Here is a 20,999-nt window from a genome sequence, read left to right on the forward strand (position 1 = left end):
CTCTACACTTCTTGTACTTAGCTATGGAATACTACAGCCTGGAGGGCAGATTGGTTTCCTCTTCACTCGACCGGTCTTCCTCGGTCTGGGCGCGGGTCATTCAGACATCGAGCTATGCTACGTTTTTAAAACATTCCCATTTTAAAACTGCTAAAATTTCTCCGTCATTTGGCTCCTATGGTTCAAATCCTTTCAAGACACCAAATAAAGTTGTAGAGTGATCAGAGTAAACAAAAACATTACCCCTCCACCGAAAGTAGGCTACAACTTTTCAACCACTAGCCTGAGCTTTCTCCCATTGGCYTGGATTGCTTGTGRAATTTCAAAACGGCCAATCAGCGAACAGAAGGAGACGATGACGTCGATTTTCTGCGCTGGTTTAGTAATCTGCCTTTAGCTTTAGCAATGGCGGCGGAGGAAGTGAACGTAGCCGTTCCGTCCATGTTCCGCCGTTCCAAATATTTAATCAACTTCTCTCTTTGCAGTGGAGGATGGTTGTTTACAGCGCAAGTAATTTCCGGTAAGCGTCATGGCGTCAAACTTTAGCAATTGAGAACAATTTAAAACTTCAGCAGAGTCTACCCCTCCAGTYAGCAATTGTTTGAAAATAACCAAAGGTCCAGACGCTGTGTGCTGACTTTTAGGTTTACAGAATTGAAAAGTCATCCTCTGACTAATCAACTAGACATTTGAAAGCTTTTTATTCACCAGTGAGTTTACGAAGAGCAGAACGACCGCAGCAACTAAGCTTAGAAAGTGCTTATTTTAGATTTTTCCTCTAACCTATGCAATAAAACCAACGTGACAGTAAATACATCTTATAAATGATAYAGCTTCACGGGAGTTTGCCAGTTTTCTATTAAACATTGATCAAATCCTCACATCTCACCACACCCAACCAGGAAATTCGTTGAAACCGAGTTTTAAAAAAAATGAATTAAAGTTTAATTTAACACCTTTTTTTAATTACTATTTATAAACCTTCAACCCGCGGTATTTTTACTCACCCTTTTTCACACTGATCTCACTCCGGCCCATGCTGTAGTTTGGACACAGGTGTTTCTTTTTTTTTTTTTTTTGCGTTACCATGACGACGCATGAAAGAACCCGCAACGTGTCCGCACACACTGGAGTGCGTCGGTGCGTCGCAGCCATCCGTGCGGAACGGTGGCCCCTGCGTTCCCAGCAGAAGATCAAAGCTGCAGGCTCCTCGTCTCTCTGAGCCTCTCTCTTCATTGTTAGACATTCTTGYCGTCTAAGAATGCGGGTCGCGGGTGAAAGCTGTCGGTTCGGCAGAGTTTCGGGTTCTGTGCGCACTTATTCACGAACAGCGTGAAGCGGCGGACATTTAGCACCGAGGCTCGCTAATGGTAGGCTGGGTGGCCCCGACTTCGATGGAGCTTTCCTCCCTGTTTGAGGCCAGCTGTCGATGTCGCGGGGGGGCGGAGGGGTCCCCTCTGGTGGGTGACCCACATCCAGATCAGATGCCCGGGAGGAATCCCATCATGCCCAGGCTGAAGCGCTTTTTATCGCCTCTATTTAAAAAAAAAAAAAGATCCCTGTGAGGGTCTGTGCGAGTGCGTGCGTGTGTAAATAACTGTGTAAACGGGATCGTCCAAGGCAAAAAAAAAAACTGAGCTTCTTTTTTATGCATCTGCTATTAATGCAAATTGATAAGACATTCCACTGTGCTCCATCCTGTTCGATGCAGATTTTCTTACACAGCCTCCCTTTACAGAGACCGACCGGAAGGAGCGGACAGAGAGCAGGCGGAACAAATGTACACTCTACTGTTGTTGCATTGAAAACATTTATTAAGATGATGAAAGAAAAATGTTTAACATATAAACGAAAGATTTATATTCGCTTTGTAAATAAGGTAGTCATTAATATATTAACTGTTCTTATATAAATAATCTATAAAGGTTATATGATTTGGACCACAGCTGAGGCTGCAGTGGGTCTAATTGTTTTGATTTCTTTTATTAAAAAAAAAGAAAGAAAAAGGACTATTCTGGAGTGGATGTGGGGGAATGAAGTGCATGGTTTACTCAGTCATCAACTATAAAACTAAAAAAAAAAACTAAAAAGAAATACTTTGTTACACACTTTTACTCCACTTTCAGAACCAACGCTGTTGTTTTTATGGATTTTATCATGACAGATTTCCTTTTTGCTATTTGAACCTTCTCCCTTAATCTAAATCAGAAATTTGTTCAAGAAGACATTTTGGAGAAAAAAAAAAAGAGAAAAAAAATGTTTGCATGTTTTGCTGCCCTTCCAAGTTTATGTCGCCAAGTTACAATCTGTTTATTGTTAGAAAAAAAAAAAAAGACTAAAGATTTCCCTCATATCTTTRAAAAGGCTCATCTGCATGAATTATTGAACATGTGCAAAGTTTTATCTCCCTTGTGGTTGAGAGGCTGGCCAGAATATGAAGTCACCRTATGATCATGAAGATTGTAAACTGTAGAATAATTTGGTCTGACTATTTTTTTCCCCACATTGAAATCATGTAACCATCRGATGCTAATCAGTATTACTTTTATTCTCCTGTTTGCTTCTGCAGCAGAAAATTCACCCGAGGGGTTTTTTCTACTGTCAGAGGAGTTTGCATTGTAACCACAAGTGGGCGCTGTSTAGTCTTTTTAAGTGTGCATCTATTACTAACCAGTAGGATGGGGGAAAAATCCCTTTTAAGATGGCATGCTGGGCCTTTCTTTGGCTTTTTGCAGCGCTTTGAGAGCTTAGATGTGTTTTGTACAGTTGTGAATTTTGCCAAACTGATAAAAATGAAAAGAAGGAGCCTGGAAAATGACTGCAGGAGGCTCAGATTGACAGTCGAAGGTGGAATTTACACAAAAATAAACCTAAATCTGTTGCTTTCCCATCAGTGCTGTTTGAAAACATGAAACGCAGTGTCTGTGTGTGTGACCATTGCATACTACGTTGCCAATACTACAGTGTGATGAGACTTTTTTGTTCTTGCATGAATTAGAGACACTGTYCTCCTACCTCATGTTGTGATATAAGATGTTTTTTTAAAGTAGAGGACACTGCATCTCTAACTGTTGAGCATCATTATTAAATGACATACCTGTAAATGCTTTTAGCCGATTCCTCGGTTGYATTTAGTGTTTTTTTGTTTTGTTTTGTTTATTTCTGGATTCCCCCMYCCCCTCTTTCTTCCCTGATTTCAGAACCTGTAAATAAATCCTGTATAGACGATGAACTTGGATCAAATTCAAGTAAAGTTCTGTAGTGTCAAAACGAGCGTYGTCTTTGGTTTCTTTCGTTTTCATTTTAATTCAGACAGGATGCCAGACCAGGTGTAGCTTGTATAGAGAGGAAGAAAAAAAACTGAGAAAACAAAGTTAAAAGTTGAAATAACAGAAAATATTTCAAATCGGAGAGTAGTAGAAGAAGAAGGTGAGGAAAAGTGGTCAGCCTAGTGCAGTGTAACTACACAGATGGCTCAAAAACACCTAATTCCTGATATGTGTCAAACTCAAGGCCGTCTATAGCAGAACCTTTTAAATTAGTTGTTTAAATATTTTACCAATCTAATGAAAGCAGTTTTCTAAATCTTTATACTATCAAATTGCATTAATGTGAAAAGATGCTCTATATAATTTGATTTAAAGAGGTACTTATCTATTGCATAGGACAAATTTTCCWCTTCCATTTCAGCTTTCCTTCCTCTGTCTCAAGTCCTGCGTTTTGTCTTGTGCATCCAGGCTAAAATTAACTAAAACCTCCTCTCACCGAAGCTGTCTGCAGAAACGCTGCCAAGCCCTGCAGTAGCTGCAAGGCCTGGCAGACTGCACATAAAACAATCTCTACCAGGAGGCTGTTGACAAAGCAGAGCCAGGCAAYGTTCAGGTCCAGGTATTCACACCGGGAAAAGGAGGAATGAGTCCAAGAAAACCAGGAAAAATGTAATTGGAAAACATGTATTGAGTATGTTGAGCTCAACGTCCTTTAGCCTATAATGGGGCTTGTTTCTTGTTCRGTCGCTGCGTTTCTGTTACAAATGTGTGCAGAACTTTTTCAATGTCCCACTAATGTMAAAAAATAACATTAAATAAGAAACAATCACGGGTTAATAAATCATAAAAAAAAAAAAAAAAACACCGTTCTCCAGCTACTTCCTGTCATATTCTACTTCGTGGTTTGCGCTTGTGTTAAGATCCGGTTGTTGATCACATGACTCAAATGCAAAAAAAGAAAAAAAAAAGTTTCCATTGCAATTTTGTGAAATAAACTAACTTAGATTCATACGAACTTAAATGATAAGTTTTTATTAATTAGATAAATATTGGTTAAGCATGCACTGGGTTCAGCCTATTGCTTGTCTTTTCTTCATACGTGTGTTTAAGTAGAAAACTCCATGCGTCTAGTTATTTTCAATGTTAAATATTTTGTAATTAATATTTTTTCTACTATGTATTATTTATTGCATGTCTGTGGATGCTATGTGTTTGTTTGTTTTTTCTTTCTTTTTGCTTTATTGGTGAAAAAAAATTAATTAATTAAATCCAACCCAGCATAAATCCAGAAACTCCTGTTTACCATTGTGATTAAATAAACCGTTAACCTATAACCTGCAATACCCACAATGGCCACAAGGTGCTGGTGGGTTGTTTAGTAGAAAACTAAGTTCATAAATTACAAGTCAGTAAAGTAAAGTCTACCTCTGCCTGGATTCTAACAGTGATGCTATAGAGTAATATAAGATATTAAATTGGCAAGAAACTCTTTCTGAATGTTTTGATATATTTTTAATCTGTAAAATAGAGCTGATCAAAACATTTTATATGAAATACTTGCACTTTTTCAAACAAATAGCAAACTCACCACAGTGTGCCAGTGAACGTATAGCTGTATCTGTGGCTTCCTTGCTATTTAAAACATTTTTAAACTGACAGCAAAACCAGGCTGAAATCTGGCAACACACTCAACATTTTCTTCCAGGATCCCATTTAACCTTATTTATTTTTGGGTCTGAAACACAAAACTTAAACTCAAGTGCAAACCAATCACTCGCTCAGAAACCACGACACAAAAATTTAAATGCGGTAGTGGGAGCGTAGGGAAAAAGGTGTAGGTTGTTTTTTTTAAGTCCCTGATAAGAATAGATTATTTACTAATTTAAATAATATTTTTTTGTACGTAGTTAAGAAATGTACTTATTTTAAATCTGGATTAAATTAGCTTCAGCACTGTAGTAAATGTTTACAGCTGCTTGTTGAACTCTATCAAACAAGGGTTTCCTATTAATTTTATCTTATTGAAATTTGAACTGCTAAAGATACAAATAAAATGTTTTTCAGAAATACTTCATAAATTTTAAACTACAGTTAAAATAAATTAATATACCCTTTAGAGCTTTTAAGATGTCTTTTTTTTTAAATATATGTTGTTGGGAATAAATTATAACTACACATTATTCCCACTTAGAATGACTAAAATCAAACACGGGTTACACATGATGAGAACATCACAGCTTGGCATTTTGTGGGAGTTTTGCCCTTTTCAAGCCTCAAACATTCAGCTTGGTGTGTTACTGACTGCTGAAATGAGAGTGAACACCAGGGAAGATCAAAAGAAGATTGTTATTACATTTTATTTATGCATTACCTAAATCAAGTTAGTCATTGTGTACAAAATGCGAGTGATGCACTTGTTTTCCACGAATTACTCTGTTAGTTGTAGATRCAACACAGTTAACCTTAAAGTAACCGGATCTACTCCTACTTACAATACGTTGCATTTATAGTCTTTATATTTTCTTTTCTTTTCTGGCAAAAGAACATACAGTATCTTCTGGTAGTGATTCCAGCTTCTGTAAMACTGCGTGTAGTTCTGAGTGTGACCGGCGGGGGCAAACATGGCGCTGTAGCGCGTAKTGGTCACCCGCAATAGCTTCCTGTGACGTCAGATCGCTCCTGCTCTGTAGTAATGTTTCTTTTTAAATGTCTGTTCTTTAAATATACTGTCGTTATTTTCTGAATGTGTCCTTGCYTTTCGTGTCCCTGGGTCGACATGAGCTTTGTTTAGTAGTCTGTGGAGAAGTAAGGCGTCACTTCGTTCAGTTCTGCGGCGTTTCCTGACGGCTAGCTAGCAGAGCTATTGCTAGGTAACGTTATCTGTCAATGGTTTATGAGTGACACCAGCTAATCCGGGTGCTACAGTCATTACTGGAGTGCGGTACTTTACACAAGGTTGTCTGACTCAAACTGGGACAAAAGTACCTCCAGTTCGTCCGGTTAGACTATAAATACACCTGCCTAATATTTGATCTGAAATGCCTAAGTTGATAATATGTACAATGATTGGTGTTTTTTCCCCCCCATGAATGGGATTTATATTTCATGTTTGTTGTGTACAGATTTCTCTCTTTTATTTCTTTATGCTCTTTTTGGTCACAGTTTAAGGTTTCAGATAATTAAACAAATTTTAATACCACACAAAGGAAATGTAGAATGCAGATTTAAAATGTTGATTTCTTTTCTCAAGAGCAGAGATCTATCAAAACCCACCTGATCCTAAGTAATAAAGTAGTTTTTCACTAAAACTAAAATCTGCTACCTGTTTTCTAACCACATAGAGGAATAAGGCACACTTTTTTTTTTGGAAGAATTGTTTAATTAAACTCAGAAATACTTTATTTGGTCCAAAGGGAAATTAAATGTCTTCCTAACTCATATCTTCCAAGTATCTTCAAAGATTTGTTGTGGAAGATGATGGTGTGTGTASAAGAATTTCCAGTAGCAGTCTGTCTTGCAACTCTTGCAAACTGCCTCTAACTGAAGACTTTCAATATTGAGGCAGCAGAAACGATACTTTACAGTAAAATGTCCTGGATGACGCCATCAGAGGTCGGGCAAGCACTTTTAATCCATTTCACTTGCTTTTATTTTTACTTCAGATTTAATGAGCTGCGGAGCCATCCAGTTGGCTAAATTACAAAAATTAAATTTTTGGACGTCATTTTTGGGAAGAATTAATTCCCAAAAAAGTCTTGGGGATACTGTTATTTATGTATTTTTTATTTTTTAGTTTGGTCCAGTGTTTTTGACCTTTACATTTTTTTTTACCTTGTTTCTTTTTTGCTGTTGAGTCAGGGTTCATCACCCTGACCTTATTGAAGGAAAGTGAGGTCTGCAGTGCTGTTGAGATGTTGAGGGTTCTTTGAGATAAATTAAGGCAAATTTTTGGTAGAGTGGTCAAAAATTATTTTGTGTTTTTCTCCATTTGGTTATTGGTGGCTCTTACTGTAGTTCATTTGAGTCACAAAGACAGAATGATTTTATAACCCTTTCCAGATAGCGCATTAGAAAAAAAATATAGAAGGAGTAAGTGTCTGCCAAAAAACTGAAATTTTGAGAATAATCTCAGAAAATTTCTGGAAAAAACTTGAACATTTCTGAGTTTGAAAAATCAGTTGGAATAAAAAGATTATTTTGAGATTAATCTTAACTTTTCTAGAAAAAATGTTGAAATTTCTGAGTTTTCAAACTCAGAAATTTCCAATAAAAATACAGTATCTAGAAAATGTATTAATAAAAAAAAAAATTTTATGGCAAAGATGTACCCCTCCTTTTCTTTGTTTGCAATGTCCTTAATATGGGGTTGCAAATATATGTCAATGAATCTCTCATGTCATTATTTTTTTATTCTGCATAGGACCTGGTGTCCGTAGYTTTTCTCCCTTAATCTCAATAGATTAAATAATCATTCCTAAGCGCCCTATGTTTTCCAGRATGGAGAACTCAGAGGCCGGTCTGTCATCAAGGTCTCTTCCAGCGTTGGACCGGAGCGTCTCGAGATCCTCCGGCTGTCCTGATCAGCAGCCGGACTCAACCAGGTCCTCAAAGCACAGGGACCAACCGTCCAGGTCACCTAGGAGACGGAGGGARGGGAAGAGGTCACAGCAGCGGGGGGATGATCACGAGCAGCGGCTGTGGGAGATGGAGCGGCGGAGGTTGCCAGGCCAACACGAGCACTTGGAGCCCGCCGGTTCATCGTGCGGTGCAGCGGAAAGCTCTCCTAAGAGGTCTGTGCTCCGGGTGGCTCGGTTTCTGCTGCTCCAAACATGAGGTGATGTTAACTCCTCCTATTTTTATCCCCTTCCTCACAGGAGAGCTCACTTTCTGCATGGACCATATCCAGCCACTCACTTTGGACCCAAAGCCTGCATTCTCCCCAACCCAACTTCAGTCATGTAAGCATGAGGCTGTGAAATAAGMTGAACTTTGTGTACACAGACTGCTTGCTAGATCAATGGCACAGAGAAGTTTGTGCAACTGAGTTAGATAAGCGAAAGTAAGAACGTGTTTGGCTGGTTTTAAAAGCAAGCTGGTTAACTTTACTGTCAGCTGTTCTGAATTGATTTGAGTCTGAACACATACAGGTGGAATAGTCTTTACAATGCCTGCTGTTTACCACACAAAGAAAAGGAAAGACAAATGGTAAAAGGCGAGGACATTTTTATTGTTATATTTGGAATTTGACCCGGATCGTCTGCTGTAGCTAAGAGTCACAGCAGTTAATGAACAACTTTACCGCTCAGAAATGTGGAATAATCTTTATTTAATTCAGAAAATATGGTATGTGAGGAACATTTGCTCTGGTAGTTTATATTTTCCTGTTTGTATCTTGTTGCTGACAAAAGCGTCGTGGTGTTGCACTGTGTATTTCTGTGTTTGTTTTCTTGTGTGTGTGTGTAATATTTTCCCTACGTGTCCCAGGCACATCCAGGACCCGGCCAGTCAGAGGCTCACCTGGAACAAAGCTCCGGTCAATGTGCTGGTCATTAGGAAGATCAGGGACGAGAGTCTGGTCGAGCCTTTCAAAGAGCTCTGCAGGTTTCTAGTAGAGGTACGGATGTGTGATCAAACACGCAGCGGATAACTCAAGTACTGTGTAAACATGCAGAGCTCTGAAGAATATTCACACACTTTGCACTTTTTCACTTCTTATTACATTGCAAAAATAGATTTTAATGTTTTTAATGGGGGATTTAATGCCATAGGCCAGATAGAGTGACATAATTGTGAATTGGAAGTAAAAATCTGTAATGTGTTTTGCATTTTTATTTCTTCATTTTTCTCCTACTTTACAATTATTCACTACTTTGTGTTGGATTACCACAGGAGTCAGCAATATTTTCYATTCAAACAGCCACTTTTCCCTCAGCTGTAACAAGATAAAACCTTCCWAAAACCACACAAAACAATGATTTTCTAAATATATACTACATAAAATTYTACTAAAATGTATTTCTATTTACAGATATTAAAGCAAAATTAATCCTCTATTACAAGAGGGGGGGAAAAAACAATTTTATATATGGAAAATGAAGAAAAATTGAAAACTTTTAAAAGCCGGTTGTAGACATTATATGCAGATTTTGCATAAAAACATCTAACATTACCATCTCTAATTGCATCCATAATCAAATACATTTCCTTTTTGGTTTTGTAAGTGCCACAGTGGACTCCTGATGCATCACATAAAATCCAGCAAGAAACAAAATGCAGTGCATACAGTCGTGTTTTCTGGTTTAATATTCTATGTAGACCATGCAGTTAAGTTTGTCCGCTTGGTGTTTGCACATTAACATAACATTACATAGAAGTAGTAAATCTAAGATATACACTCAGACACTAATATATGCTTTGTAAAGAGGCAGACCRGATTTCCTAAACCTTTACATGCATGTTGCATACACAACAAAGACACAAAATCTTAGTACTCTTGAAATGAGACAAGGAGCTTGTTTTAAGTAAAAAAAAAATCCTTAAATTTGATTTTTAAAAAGTGCTAAATCCACTGGCAGAATATTTCACTCATAATATGGTAAAAATGTTTTGTTAAGAGTGAAACTAACTTTTTTTTTGTCAATAAGGATTAAGGATTTTATTGACTTAAAACAAGCTCCTATATCTCTGAAATTTTAAGTTAGTTTTGTCTTATTTCAAGTGTACAAAGACATTTGCAYTAGAAACTAGACAAAATACTTTTTTGTGTACCATGGTGGCGTACTTTGTACAAGCTTGTACAAGCACCACCTTAATATTGGGAGGTGATTATCACTTKTTTGCTTTCTATTTTAATATCTGGACAGAATCTTCTGCTCATTCTTTGAGAATAATTTCTCTGCCAAGTGCAGAACGTTAAACYTCTTCGCCTCCACCGAACATGAGTTCCTGCTGAGGAATTTGTGATGCCAAAGAGCAGCARGTCTAACCACCATCAATCCRGGAAATGTTTCAGACAGGCAGAGGAATGCTCCAGTCTGATCTCCTGCAGCTGCGGCGCATTTTAACCACATGTTTCTAAAACCAGATGCTCAGAGCCGACCTGCGAGTCGACATGTTTGCATTTCATCCAAACACCACCACGCTGAGCCGCAAGCTAACAGTTCGGTGTTGTGGCTAAAGTGTGCGCTTGTGCTTCAGGAGAAGCAGATGATGGTGTACGTGGAGCGCAGGGTAGCAGACGACGCCACGCTGTCGAAGGACGAGGCCTTCGGCTCCATCCGCAATCAGCTCTGCACCTTCAGAGAGGGTGAGACATCTACGCGTCTCACAGCGAAGCCATGCAAGCTGTCTGTGACGCAACACCGCCATGCTAAAATACTCACTTCAAAGAGTTCTGCTGATTATGTCTCTGTACAAATGTAAATATAAATGATGCCGTGTGACGTTCAAATCAGAAAACTGTTATGATAATACTGCTGATTTAAATATTTTACAGAATTAACCCCTAAATTAACTTCATGGATGTTTTGTCTTTTTGTTTGATGGTGTTACTGATAAATAATTACCAGTTTCTAGTTTTGTTTATTCTCTCTTTTGTGGGGTTGTTTGGTGTTACAAGTGTTTAAACTCATAACAAGACAAGAAAATCTATGGATAATAGTAACAGTAATAACATACATAACAAACAGCAACAGAATAATTACCAACTTCTTGCCTATAATCTGYTGCTACATATCAAGTCATAACCAACCAAATTCTGCTTTTTTGATTTAAAAAAAATGACAAAACATACCTTATCAAATTTAMAACTSATTTTTAGAATGAAATGATAGTTAAATAAAATGTTTAATATAAAAGTAGAGGTGATAAAACTTGAGGTTTTGTTCAAATGTAAGTGTTTTTGGCCATTTGGGTATTTACACTGGATCTAATCATTCTAACTTGGATCTGACGCAAAATAAAACCTTGGCTCCTCTTTTTATTTAACGATTTAAAAGGAAAACAAAGTTATCAGAGATCAGAAGCTGGTTTTAACATTTTGCCTCTGATTTTGGAGAAAATATTGATCAGATTTTTACCCCTCTTAAGTATTGCAGTTTTTTAAGGTGTCAAAACAAGAAAAGAAATAATCTGTTGTCTCACTGCCTGACTGGAAGCCATTTTCACCTTTGTGTTGTTTTGTGATTTGTGGGAGAATTTGAAAAGCTCAGTGCGCAGTGAAGTTGAATTTGATGTTGTTCCCAAATCCAAAATTCAACATCACAATGACAAGTTTTTTTTGTAATGTTTGTGACTTCAGGTTATGACGATATCTCTGACTGCATCGACCTGATCATCTGTCTGGGTGGCGATGGGACGCTGCTTTATGCCTCTTCTCTCTTTCAGGTACTGATACTTTAATAAAATAAGATGAATGCAAGATATTATTGACTGCTGTAAGAAAAACATGCAGTATTGATGTATATTTATCTCATTAGTTGACAAGAGTAACAATGTCAAACAAGTTTAAGGAGTTTTTATCTCAGTTTTTGTGAATCAAAGTTTTTCTTCAGTCTTCTTAGATTTCTGGATTTAGTTTTTCATTTTTACCATAATTTTCCTTTAACATTCAGGAGAYGTTATTGCAAAAGCAAAGCAGTCTRAAGAAAAGCCARTTAACTTACAATATAGRAGATCTTTTCAGAAACCTAATTACTGAGTAATTATGCTATAAAATCACTTTTTCAACATTTTTCTYCTGATCAAATTAAGTTTAGGAAACTTCTGTTGTTTAAAGCTTAGTTTAGCACATCACAGAATCCACTAATTTTACTTTCTGTATTTTAATTATGTCTCTTGTGCATCACTTATCATCACAGATGTGACAGAAAGGTTTTAGTTTAAAATATTTTCAGACTCTCCTGTTTGGAAAAGTTTTGATGCCAACAGATTTCCTGTTTCTTCCTCTCCAGGGCAGCGTCCCGCCAGTGATGGCGTTCCACCTCGGCTCTCTGGGTTTCCTGACTCCCTTCAAGTTTGAGTCGTACAGAACCGAAGTGGCCAAGGTGTTGGAAGGTAAAGCTAACCTGTCAGTGAAACTTTAAGCAATCTGTAAACAAACAAATCTAAGGAGCTGGGTGTGTTGTGCTGTGGGGTCAAAGGGAACGCGGCCATCACTCTGCGYAGCCGTCTRAAGGTGAAGGTGGTGAAGGATATGCTTCAGAGAACGGGGCAGCAGCCGGAGAGCAGAGAGCAGCAGATGGAGCACAACGGCCTCCTTCCTCATGGACACACCAACAGCGAGGCTGGGAAGGTCACCCTGCAGCTACAGGTGAGAGGTCGCTGTTTACATACTGAGCTTGTTCGATGCAATGTTTTTGTTTTATTTTTAATGAGAAAATGAGGATAACATCAATGTTTCTCGGCTTCACATCTCAAAAAGGGAGAATAAATTGTTTTATTTTTGGATATATTGGCACCAACATTGGTATCGGCCGATATTAGTAATTTTTTAACATATCGGTATCAGTCCGGTAAATAAAACCAGACCGATGTTAATAGCCAATATCTGTTAATATCATCTTGTTACAATTTGTATTTTCTTTCCAAAAGTGTTGAAATGGTAGATAAATATATACAATATTGGTAAATATTGGTTATCGGCCRTAGCAGCAGTATTGAAATCAGATATGAATTTTCATATCGGTGCATCCCTAATTATTATTTGTATTTCTATTACTAAAACTTCATACTAGCTTTCTAAAAAAATTAAGTAAAATACTTTTTTATGAGTTTATGAGTAACTAATAAACTATGGCTGTCACTTTAGTAAGTGATTATTTAGATGATTAATCTATTATCTGAGAAAAAAATGGGCACATTCTGCATATTTTTTATTTAACCATTTAAGCTTTTTTTATACAATAATGCATAGTTTTTACAGGATTTGAACCAGGTGAAGCTAAAACTATGCCACTTAAGGAGTTCTGGGTAGAACATATTTACAGACAGACATTTTTTTTCTTAATTTAAATTAAAAAAAACATTTCTTAAACAGATTTGGTTTAATTTCTGCTCTGAATGTGTTGTTTTTTAAGCAAATGACCTTTTTGAGACTAATTACTCCAGTTAACGATTAATCAATTACTAAATTAGTTGACAATATCTCAATACGATTAATCACACATTAATCGTGATTCATCACGATTAATTTAATGAATTGTTTCAGCACTTCTGACATCCAGGCTAAAAGACAGGGATATTAATTTGTAATTGCAAACATGTAACGGTGTTCGATATTTTTCACTTMATTAACAATTTCCATATCATATAGATGGCTGTTTTTACCACGATGGTAAAAAACAGCCATGAAGTTGCAGTTCATTGTTGGGATTATCCCACATTTGCAATCCTCTTCTATTTATGCTCTTTATTCATTATTTAGCATCTTAGTTACTAAGTTATTTATCAGGTTTAGGCACTAAAGATGGTGAAMGTCTAGTCCATCCAGCTGGCCAAATATTTTATATTCAAGCAGAATCTGAATGTATTGGCGCTGTAACATAACAGCTTTGGCTTCTCTAATCTGATCTCTGGCTTGAAAAAGGAAATATGGCGTGTTTTTGTGCAAAGGCACGTTTTGTACATGAGCCACCTGCTGTGGGCCGTGAGTGTTTCCTCCACCCAAATTGATCAATCCGGGAATGAATGTCAGATGTTTGATTAAAAAGGCCCATTGTTATTCCTTGTAATTGTGAAAACGTATTCCTGATTTTTCCTCGTTTTTTTCTGTGCCTTCACTTGATCTGGACGAACCACTTGGTAAAAGAGGCAAAAGAAATGGATTATGTGCAATTCTTGAAGAGCCGGAGCTCCTTATTTCACAGGTGCTCTGTGTGTTTATTTGTAATTATAATGACTCACCGACCACAGCTGCGAGCGGTCCTCCTCCTCTTGCTGTGTTGACCTTCACTCTCTCCACATTTTAAGTTTCTTTAGCTGCTGGAACAAAGTCCACAGATCGTCTGCAGCTTTTTGCGATTTATCTCATGCTGTAAGGTGATCTGTCTCTGCTGCTGCCTAGCAACTAGCWAAACTTTTCCTCCTTATGTTGCTGACTCTTCTGGCAACTTTTTCTAACTAAGGTTGCGTTCACACTGTAGCCCGAAATGAGTCAATTCCGATTTTTTTTTTTTCTCTTGACGTAATGCAACCTGTATCTGATCTTTTCATGACAGTCTTAACAATTCAAGTCGGATTCATTTCGAATGCGACTCAGGCCACAGGATATCCGATACGTATCCGATTCAAATGTGACCTAACGTTCAGGTCACATACATCCGACCTGAACGTCATTKATACTCGACAAAAAGAGAAAATCCGATTTGACAAAAAATCGGAATTGGGTAGTTTTGATTTCAGAGTCACGAAATGTATTTTAGGCTGGATGATGTAAGCAATGTAAGCAGGTAGTTTGAGTAAACATGAAAGATTATAAAATATGTTAAACTACTGCATAGAAWAAGTAAAATAAATGTCTAAAAACAACAAAACAAAAAGGTTTCTTACTTTGTAGCCTGAGTCGTAGTCCAACAGTGTGTAAATTTATAGTTTATCATTATCATCTACACACTTCTGATTTAAAATAGTATTACACAATATACTCCATTTAGCTGGACAGGATGAAAATTAATTATTAAACTATGACTCTGATCCATGCCGACTTGCTATATTCCCAGTGGGGTCCCCTTTAAAGCTCAAAAGGGAAGAAACAGAGCCACTATGCTGCTCCCTGTTTAGCCTTTCTGTTATCCACTAAAAGTCTTGCTCTCATTCAGCCTGAAATGTCCTGACATGTTGCTAAAAACAGCTTTTAAGATGGATTTTTAGTCCTTTGTGCTTTCAATGACTTATTAACACTGAAAATCCCTACATTTGAGCTGATCAGAGGGAGATCATTGGTTTGAGCTTCAGACCAATCTGTTCCCAGTCACTTCTCGTTTTCTCTGTGCCTCTCTAATGACTGAGAGTTAATTTAGTGTTTGTTCAGCAGCCTACTTTATTGTCGAAGTTCTTTTTACTGCCGAATAAATGCAGAACCGTTCTTTGAGTCCAATAACCTCTCGGTTTAGCTCCTCTGATCCTGCGGTTTCGTGACAAAGAGCTCATGCGGCCACAGGCTGACGGAGCGAGCTGTTGGGATTTCAGCGTTAACCTCAGAAGCGTTTGTGTGCGCTCGCAGAACATGTGTATGGGTCGGCGAGGGAACATCCACCCGGTCTCCATGATGACCGTCATAACAAAGCTCTCGCCGCACACACACGGGGGAGAACGCTGGATGTTGTGAAGTTCTGTTGAGGCCGTTTCCACGGAGACAGTGGCGTCAAAAGCGGAGTCGTCACCAAATGGGTATTTAATGATTCCTGATGCTCTCAGTCTGGCACAGAGTGTAACTAAACAACACGCCTGACTGCACGCGCTCGCACACCTGTCTGTGTTTTGTCAGTTTCTGCTCGGCTCCCTCCGCCCCGTCGTTTCTCTCCAGAGGGGTTTTTCTTTCCTTCTTTGTTTTTTTTTTGTTTTTTTTTTTTGTTCTCATCAGTGCAGTACAGTGATAGATTGTTTTTACTGCTCTCTGAACCCCACTTATACCCTCGCATTACATCACGTCTGCCGTCTCCAGCAGTCAGGATGTTTGAGTTGAGCTCTGCTGACGTCAGCACATCTGCCAGACATCACGGCTCAGCGGTGCAGAATGCCGTGTGATGGAGGTGCAGAGTGTGATTTGTTATGCGGTGGGTCCGCTGTTGGTTTCCCTCCGGGCTGTAGGACTGTATGCCTCAGTCTGCTGGTGGAGGATTTGTTGTTTTCATTGACAACACGGCTTAAACGTAACGTCTGCGAGAGGGGATTACACACCGCAGACTCCAGAGAACCAGGATGTGCATCAGTATCTAATTATTCATGCAGCTTTTTTTTTCAGTTTAATAAATGAAATTCGTGTAGGTTTAGCTGGGTGGTTTTTCAGCAGCGACGCAGATGTTTAGTAAACTTGTAACAGAGGGCCAATAAATTCTTTAGAAACCTGGTAAAGTGCTGACTTTAATTATTTTTTTTCCCCCAGTCTGAATAAGTTGGATAAACGCAGCAAAAATACAAAATCTTGCTAAGTATTTTTTGTATAGTTTCCAGTGCAAATATCTTTTGTATAGCTGAAATAAAAAAAGATTATTTTACTAATATGTTGAGGAAAAATGTCGTGTTATAAGTAAAATAATCTGCCAGTGGAACGAGTAGTTTTTTGTAATAAATATTAAGGACTTATTGACTTAAAATAAGCTGAAAATAAACGTTACTTGTACGTTAGTTTTTTCTTAATTCAAGTGTACTGAGATACTAGAAACTAGACAAAGAGACTTTGGGTTTTTGTAGTGGAGTTAAAAAACATAGAAACAGATTAAGATTTAACTTCTTACTTCATGGAACAAGAGAACAAAATCACATTTATTGTGGGATGATAATCAAAACTTAAGTTTTTGCTTCACTTTTTAATTCATTTTGCTTTTGAGTGACACACACACACACACACACACACACACACACACACACACACACACACACACACACACACACACACACACACACACACATTAAGAGATACAAAAAAGGTAGATTTATTGTTTTAATTTGGACTTTAGATGTTTTCTGTTTTAAATTGGATCCACTGAACTTGCTTTGAATTTTTGTTTGTTTTTGGACTTTAGAAACTTATTTAAACTTGTATAATTTAATCCAGGCTATTCTGGTTTTTATCTGACCCATGTTGATCAATAAAAGACTACTTTAGTGCTGTGTTTCTTAAATTGTGTGGCAAAAATAATAATAAAACTAATCTATTTTGTACTCAAATATAAATTATGTCATAAAAACGGATTAAATTAATCTGGAATAGTATAAAATAACTAAATGGTCTTTTTTTAAATCTCATTACTAGAAGATTTATTAGCATAACAATCCTATTTTGTTCCAGTTTTACTCTGAGTCAAATGAATAAGCACATTTAATAACGGTGAAATCAAACCATCAGCACCAGTTGAAATCAGCCCATCGTCCTAAGTTGCAGAGCGATTGTTAACAGATCATGTCTCCTTTTGTTAGCAACGGTTACCTCCAGAGAAAAGTATGCAGCATCATTGCTTTGTGTCAAAATGACCTCAGATGGGAGGAGATTGCTGTCAGGAATATTTATTCTGGAAGAACATCAAGAACCTAAATGTAAGAAGGGGTCAGTATGAGATCCACAGTGTTTACACAAACATTTAAAAAGAAAACACATTGCAAGATCTGAATGATTATATAGAAAAGTATCATTTACTTCTCATGTGAAAAGTTGCATAGCTGATTAGTAAAGATATGATACTGTTGGATCATATTTATTTATTAAATGCATAGAATTAGGTCTGCAACTAACGATTATTTTAGCAATTGATTAATTTGGTGATTATTCTGGTGATTAATCAAATAAAAAAACTTGGCATTTTGTGCTAATTTTTCATTTAACCACTTGAGCCTTTTTTATATAATATTAGAAATACATTAAAAGATGCAAATAAACAAATTATTCAATTAATTTTTCAATTAAGAAAATAAATATTTTATTGCCTAAACTACTTGAAGGTTATTTCAATAAGCTGATGAATCGTTTCATCAGTGTCAAACCATTGGTCTCTGAATATTAACACGTTCTGGCTTCTGGGCTGTAGATGTCACTACAGTAAAATATTTAACTATACTCAGTATTACACACACTGTAGCACCACAGTGTTACACAATTAGAATTTTATTCCGCCTTTCTGCATGTTTGTTGAACTTCCAGACTAAAAGCCTTTGTGGTGTTTGTGTTCCTAAAGTCCTTCTAATTTGACGCAGGTGTTAAATGAAGTGGTGGTGGATCGAGGCCCGTCTTCCTATCTGTCCAACGTTGATTTGTACCTCGATGGGCGGCTCATTACTTCAGTCCAGGGAGACGGTGAGACGAGAAAACRCTTTTTTTTTTTTCCCTTCTTTTTGTTCAGCTTCGTCTCAAAAGCAGAGTGAAAATGTCCGTGTTCCTCCAGGGGTGATCGTGTCCACGCCCACTGGCAGCACGGCGTACGCAGCTGCGGCAGGAGCCTCGATGATCCACCCCAACGTCCCCGCCATCATGGTCACACCCATCTGTCCACACTCCCTGTCCTTCAGGCCCATCGTGGTTCCTGCCGGAGTGGAGCTCATGGTGAGACTCTGTGTGAAGAAAGCAAAGCAGAGGGAAAAGCAGTGGGGTTTTATTTATATACGTGTGGAAAAAGGAGAGATTTGGGAGGAAGGTTTGTGCTATCAGATGGTATTCCATATCCCATTTATCTAAAGTTTTAATTTCATCCAGTGCTTTAAGTGGGCAAGGTACACACTTAAAAACGAAGAACTCGGCAAAGAATCAGGGCATGAAGACAGAAACTCCAGCTCTGAACAGTGAAAAATCAAGAGCTTACATGATTGGCAGATCAGGTGAAACACATAACATGAGAACATCTGGAGAGAACATAACAAAATGAAAAAATGAAGAAACTTAAGTATGAGGGAATATGGCAAGACCTTACGAGCAATAATTAGTACAGGGGCCTGAACAGAATATGGCAAGACCTGATCAGAAGTAAAAAAAACACAGTAGATCATGACAGGAAAAACAATAATGCAACACAAAAATATGAAAATAACTAATATGGCAGAAACTATGAAGTATGCAATCAAACTAAAACCCAAAAAACCCAAAACTCAACTGTCAATTACTGATCTATGGTTTGATACACAAATGTATAAACAATATTACACATTTTGGTCCCATATTTGTTTGACATTAAGACGATGATGGACACTTCATCCATCTGTCTGTTTGCTCATTATCCAACCGTTCTTCATCTATTCCTCTCTCTTTGCTCGTTGCAGGTTGTGCGTTTAAATTCGTTGATATTTATACTTTAAATATGGACTGAAAAGGACTGAGAACTCTGAAAATTTGAGTCTGAGAACTTGTAATTGTGGCATGAAAAATGCGTAGGAACCCCGTCCCATCTTACGTAGGAGCAGGACTGGATGATATAGCTGAAACATGCATCACAATATAAGCATTTCCTGTCAGCCRATATTGATAATTTAAGTGTTTATTAATAATAATTTAAGTGTTTATTTGATATACACCAAACTGCTGGTGTGACCTTTTCTGGTTTTTCCAGTTTTCACTTCACACCGTTGTTTTTAGAGTTTGAGCTGCTGAAACCTTTCCTCTGCCTACATCCCCCAGAATGCTGTGCGGTTCTGGGATGGACTTCAGTGAAATTATTGGTCATTCCATCAGACGTGTTATCTATTGATACCGTTATTGATTTATTGTCATGTAGGAAACATCAGTAGAAATACAAAATGAGTATTTGTCTCAAACAATTCTGTCACTTTCAGGGATTTATAGATTGGTTTAAATGGGACTAAAGAGAAGATGCTCTGCGTTGAAACCTCTTTTTTTTCTTGCTTGCCAACAGATCACTCTGTCCCCTGAAGCCAGGAACAACGTCTGGGTGTCGTTTGACGGCAGGAGGAGACAGGAGATCCAGCATGGAGACTGGTACGTTTTACACATTTCATCAGCGCTCCTGGTCTGTTTCAGCTGCTCTCCTGACCCTCCGTCTGTTTTTTTTTTCCCCCCCTCCTGACAGCATCAAGATCAMCACGTCTTGTTACCCCGTGCCGTCCATCTGCTGCCATGACCTGGTGTACGACTGGTTCGAAAGCCTGGCGCAGTGCTTGCACTGGAACGTTCGCAAAAGGCAGGCCCGACTCGCCGACATCTCGGACTCTTCGGACACGGAGAACTAAAAGGACGACGGCAGAGGAGATCAGGTTCGCTCCGAGATACGATCAGAAAGCACCAGACTGTGACAGAGGCAGATCAGCCTGCACTGCACAGGCTGTTATAGTGAGTTTTCCCCTGAGTCGTAGTATCTTAATGCACGCTGCGTTTTAATTTGTCCTTTTTATGAGAGCATGCAGACACCTGATGCAATATGAGCATCGAGGAGATCATTGCACTACCCATACATAAAAAAAACGGCATGCTGCAGTAAAAACTTAGCATAAAAACAGCCTGAATAAATAAAAATGAAGTAGACTGAACTTCCTATTACCTGTACATTTGTACATATAGATCTCTAGTTTAAATGTATCTGTTATATTTCTGTTCGTGTATGTCAACAAGTTGAAAATATTGCTAACGATTACCTGAAGTTTGTGTTTTCCTGCAGCATCTAGAGCCGTCATTTTGTTTGCACTGTAGTTACGTTTGAAGCTAAAGCTGCACTCACACTGTGCAGGACTGCAGCACAGCTACGTGAATTTCATGTTTATGAAACTGACATATTATGATGCAGAAAGTCATAATGTGAAAATAAAAAGCCTGACAACTGTTCCCTTTGTTAGCTTGATCTTTGCATGTTAAGTCTTTAGAAGAAGGATGACAGTTGTTAGCAAAGCTATTTTGCAACTTTCTACAATGATTATGTAGCAAACCACAGAGTACAGCATGTGCTGATATAGTTGTGTAATGTTTTATCACAATGATATGCAGATTCCACATTTTCATAAATGGCAATATCACCTTAAAAATAAAACATTTTATTGATTCATTACACAGTGATAGTTATTTCAGTTAAATGTTCCTTG

General features: G+C 37.9%; 1 protein-coding gene across 1 annotated transcript; it reads left to right on the forward strand.

The window, feature by feature from the left end:
* The first annotated feature begins 5,903 nt into the window (after positions 1-5,903).
* Positions 5,904-20,745, forward strand: nadkb (NAD kinase b). The gene is made up of 12 exons (XM_008434450.1): positions 5,904-6,139; positions 7,766-8,059; positions 8,144-8,227; positions 8,754-8,883; positions 10,467-10,575; positions 11,569-11,654; positions 12,221-12,323; positions 12,410-12,579; positions 18,177-18,276; positions 18,365-18,522; positions 19,823-19,905; positions 19,997-20,745. Exons 2-12 carry the CDS (start codon positions 7,767-7,769, stop codon positions 20,154-20,156), a joined length of 1,476 nt encoding a protein of 491 aa, XP_008432672.1. The 5' UTR covers positions 5,904-6,139; position 7,766; the 3' UTR covers positions 20,157-20,745.
* The last annotated feature ends 254 nt before the right edge of the window (positions 20,746-20,999 follow it).

Source organism: Poecilia reticulata, linkage group LG17 (genome assembly GCF_000633615.1).
Source record: "Poecilia reticulata strain Guanapo linkage group LG17, Guppy_female_1.0+MT, whole genome shotgun sequence".
Taxonomy (NCBI): Eukaryota; Metazoa; Chordata; class Actinopteri; order Cyprinodontiformes; family Poeciliidae; genus Poecilia; species Poecilia reticulata.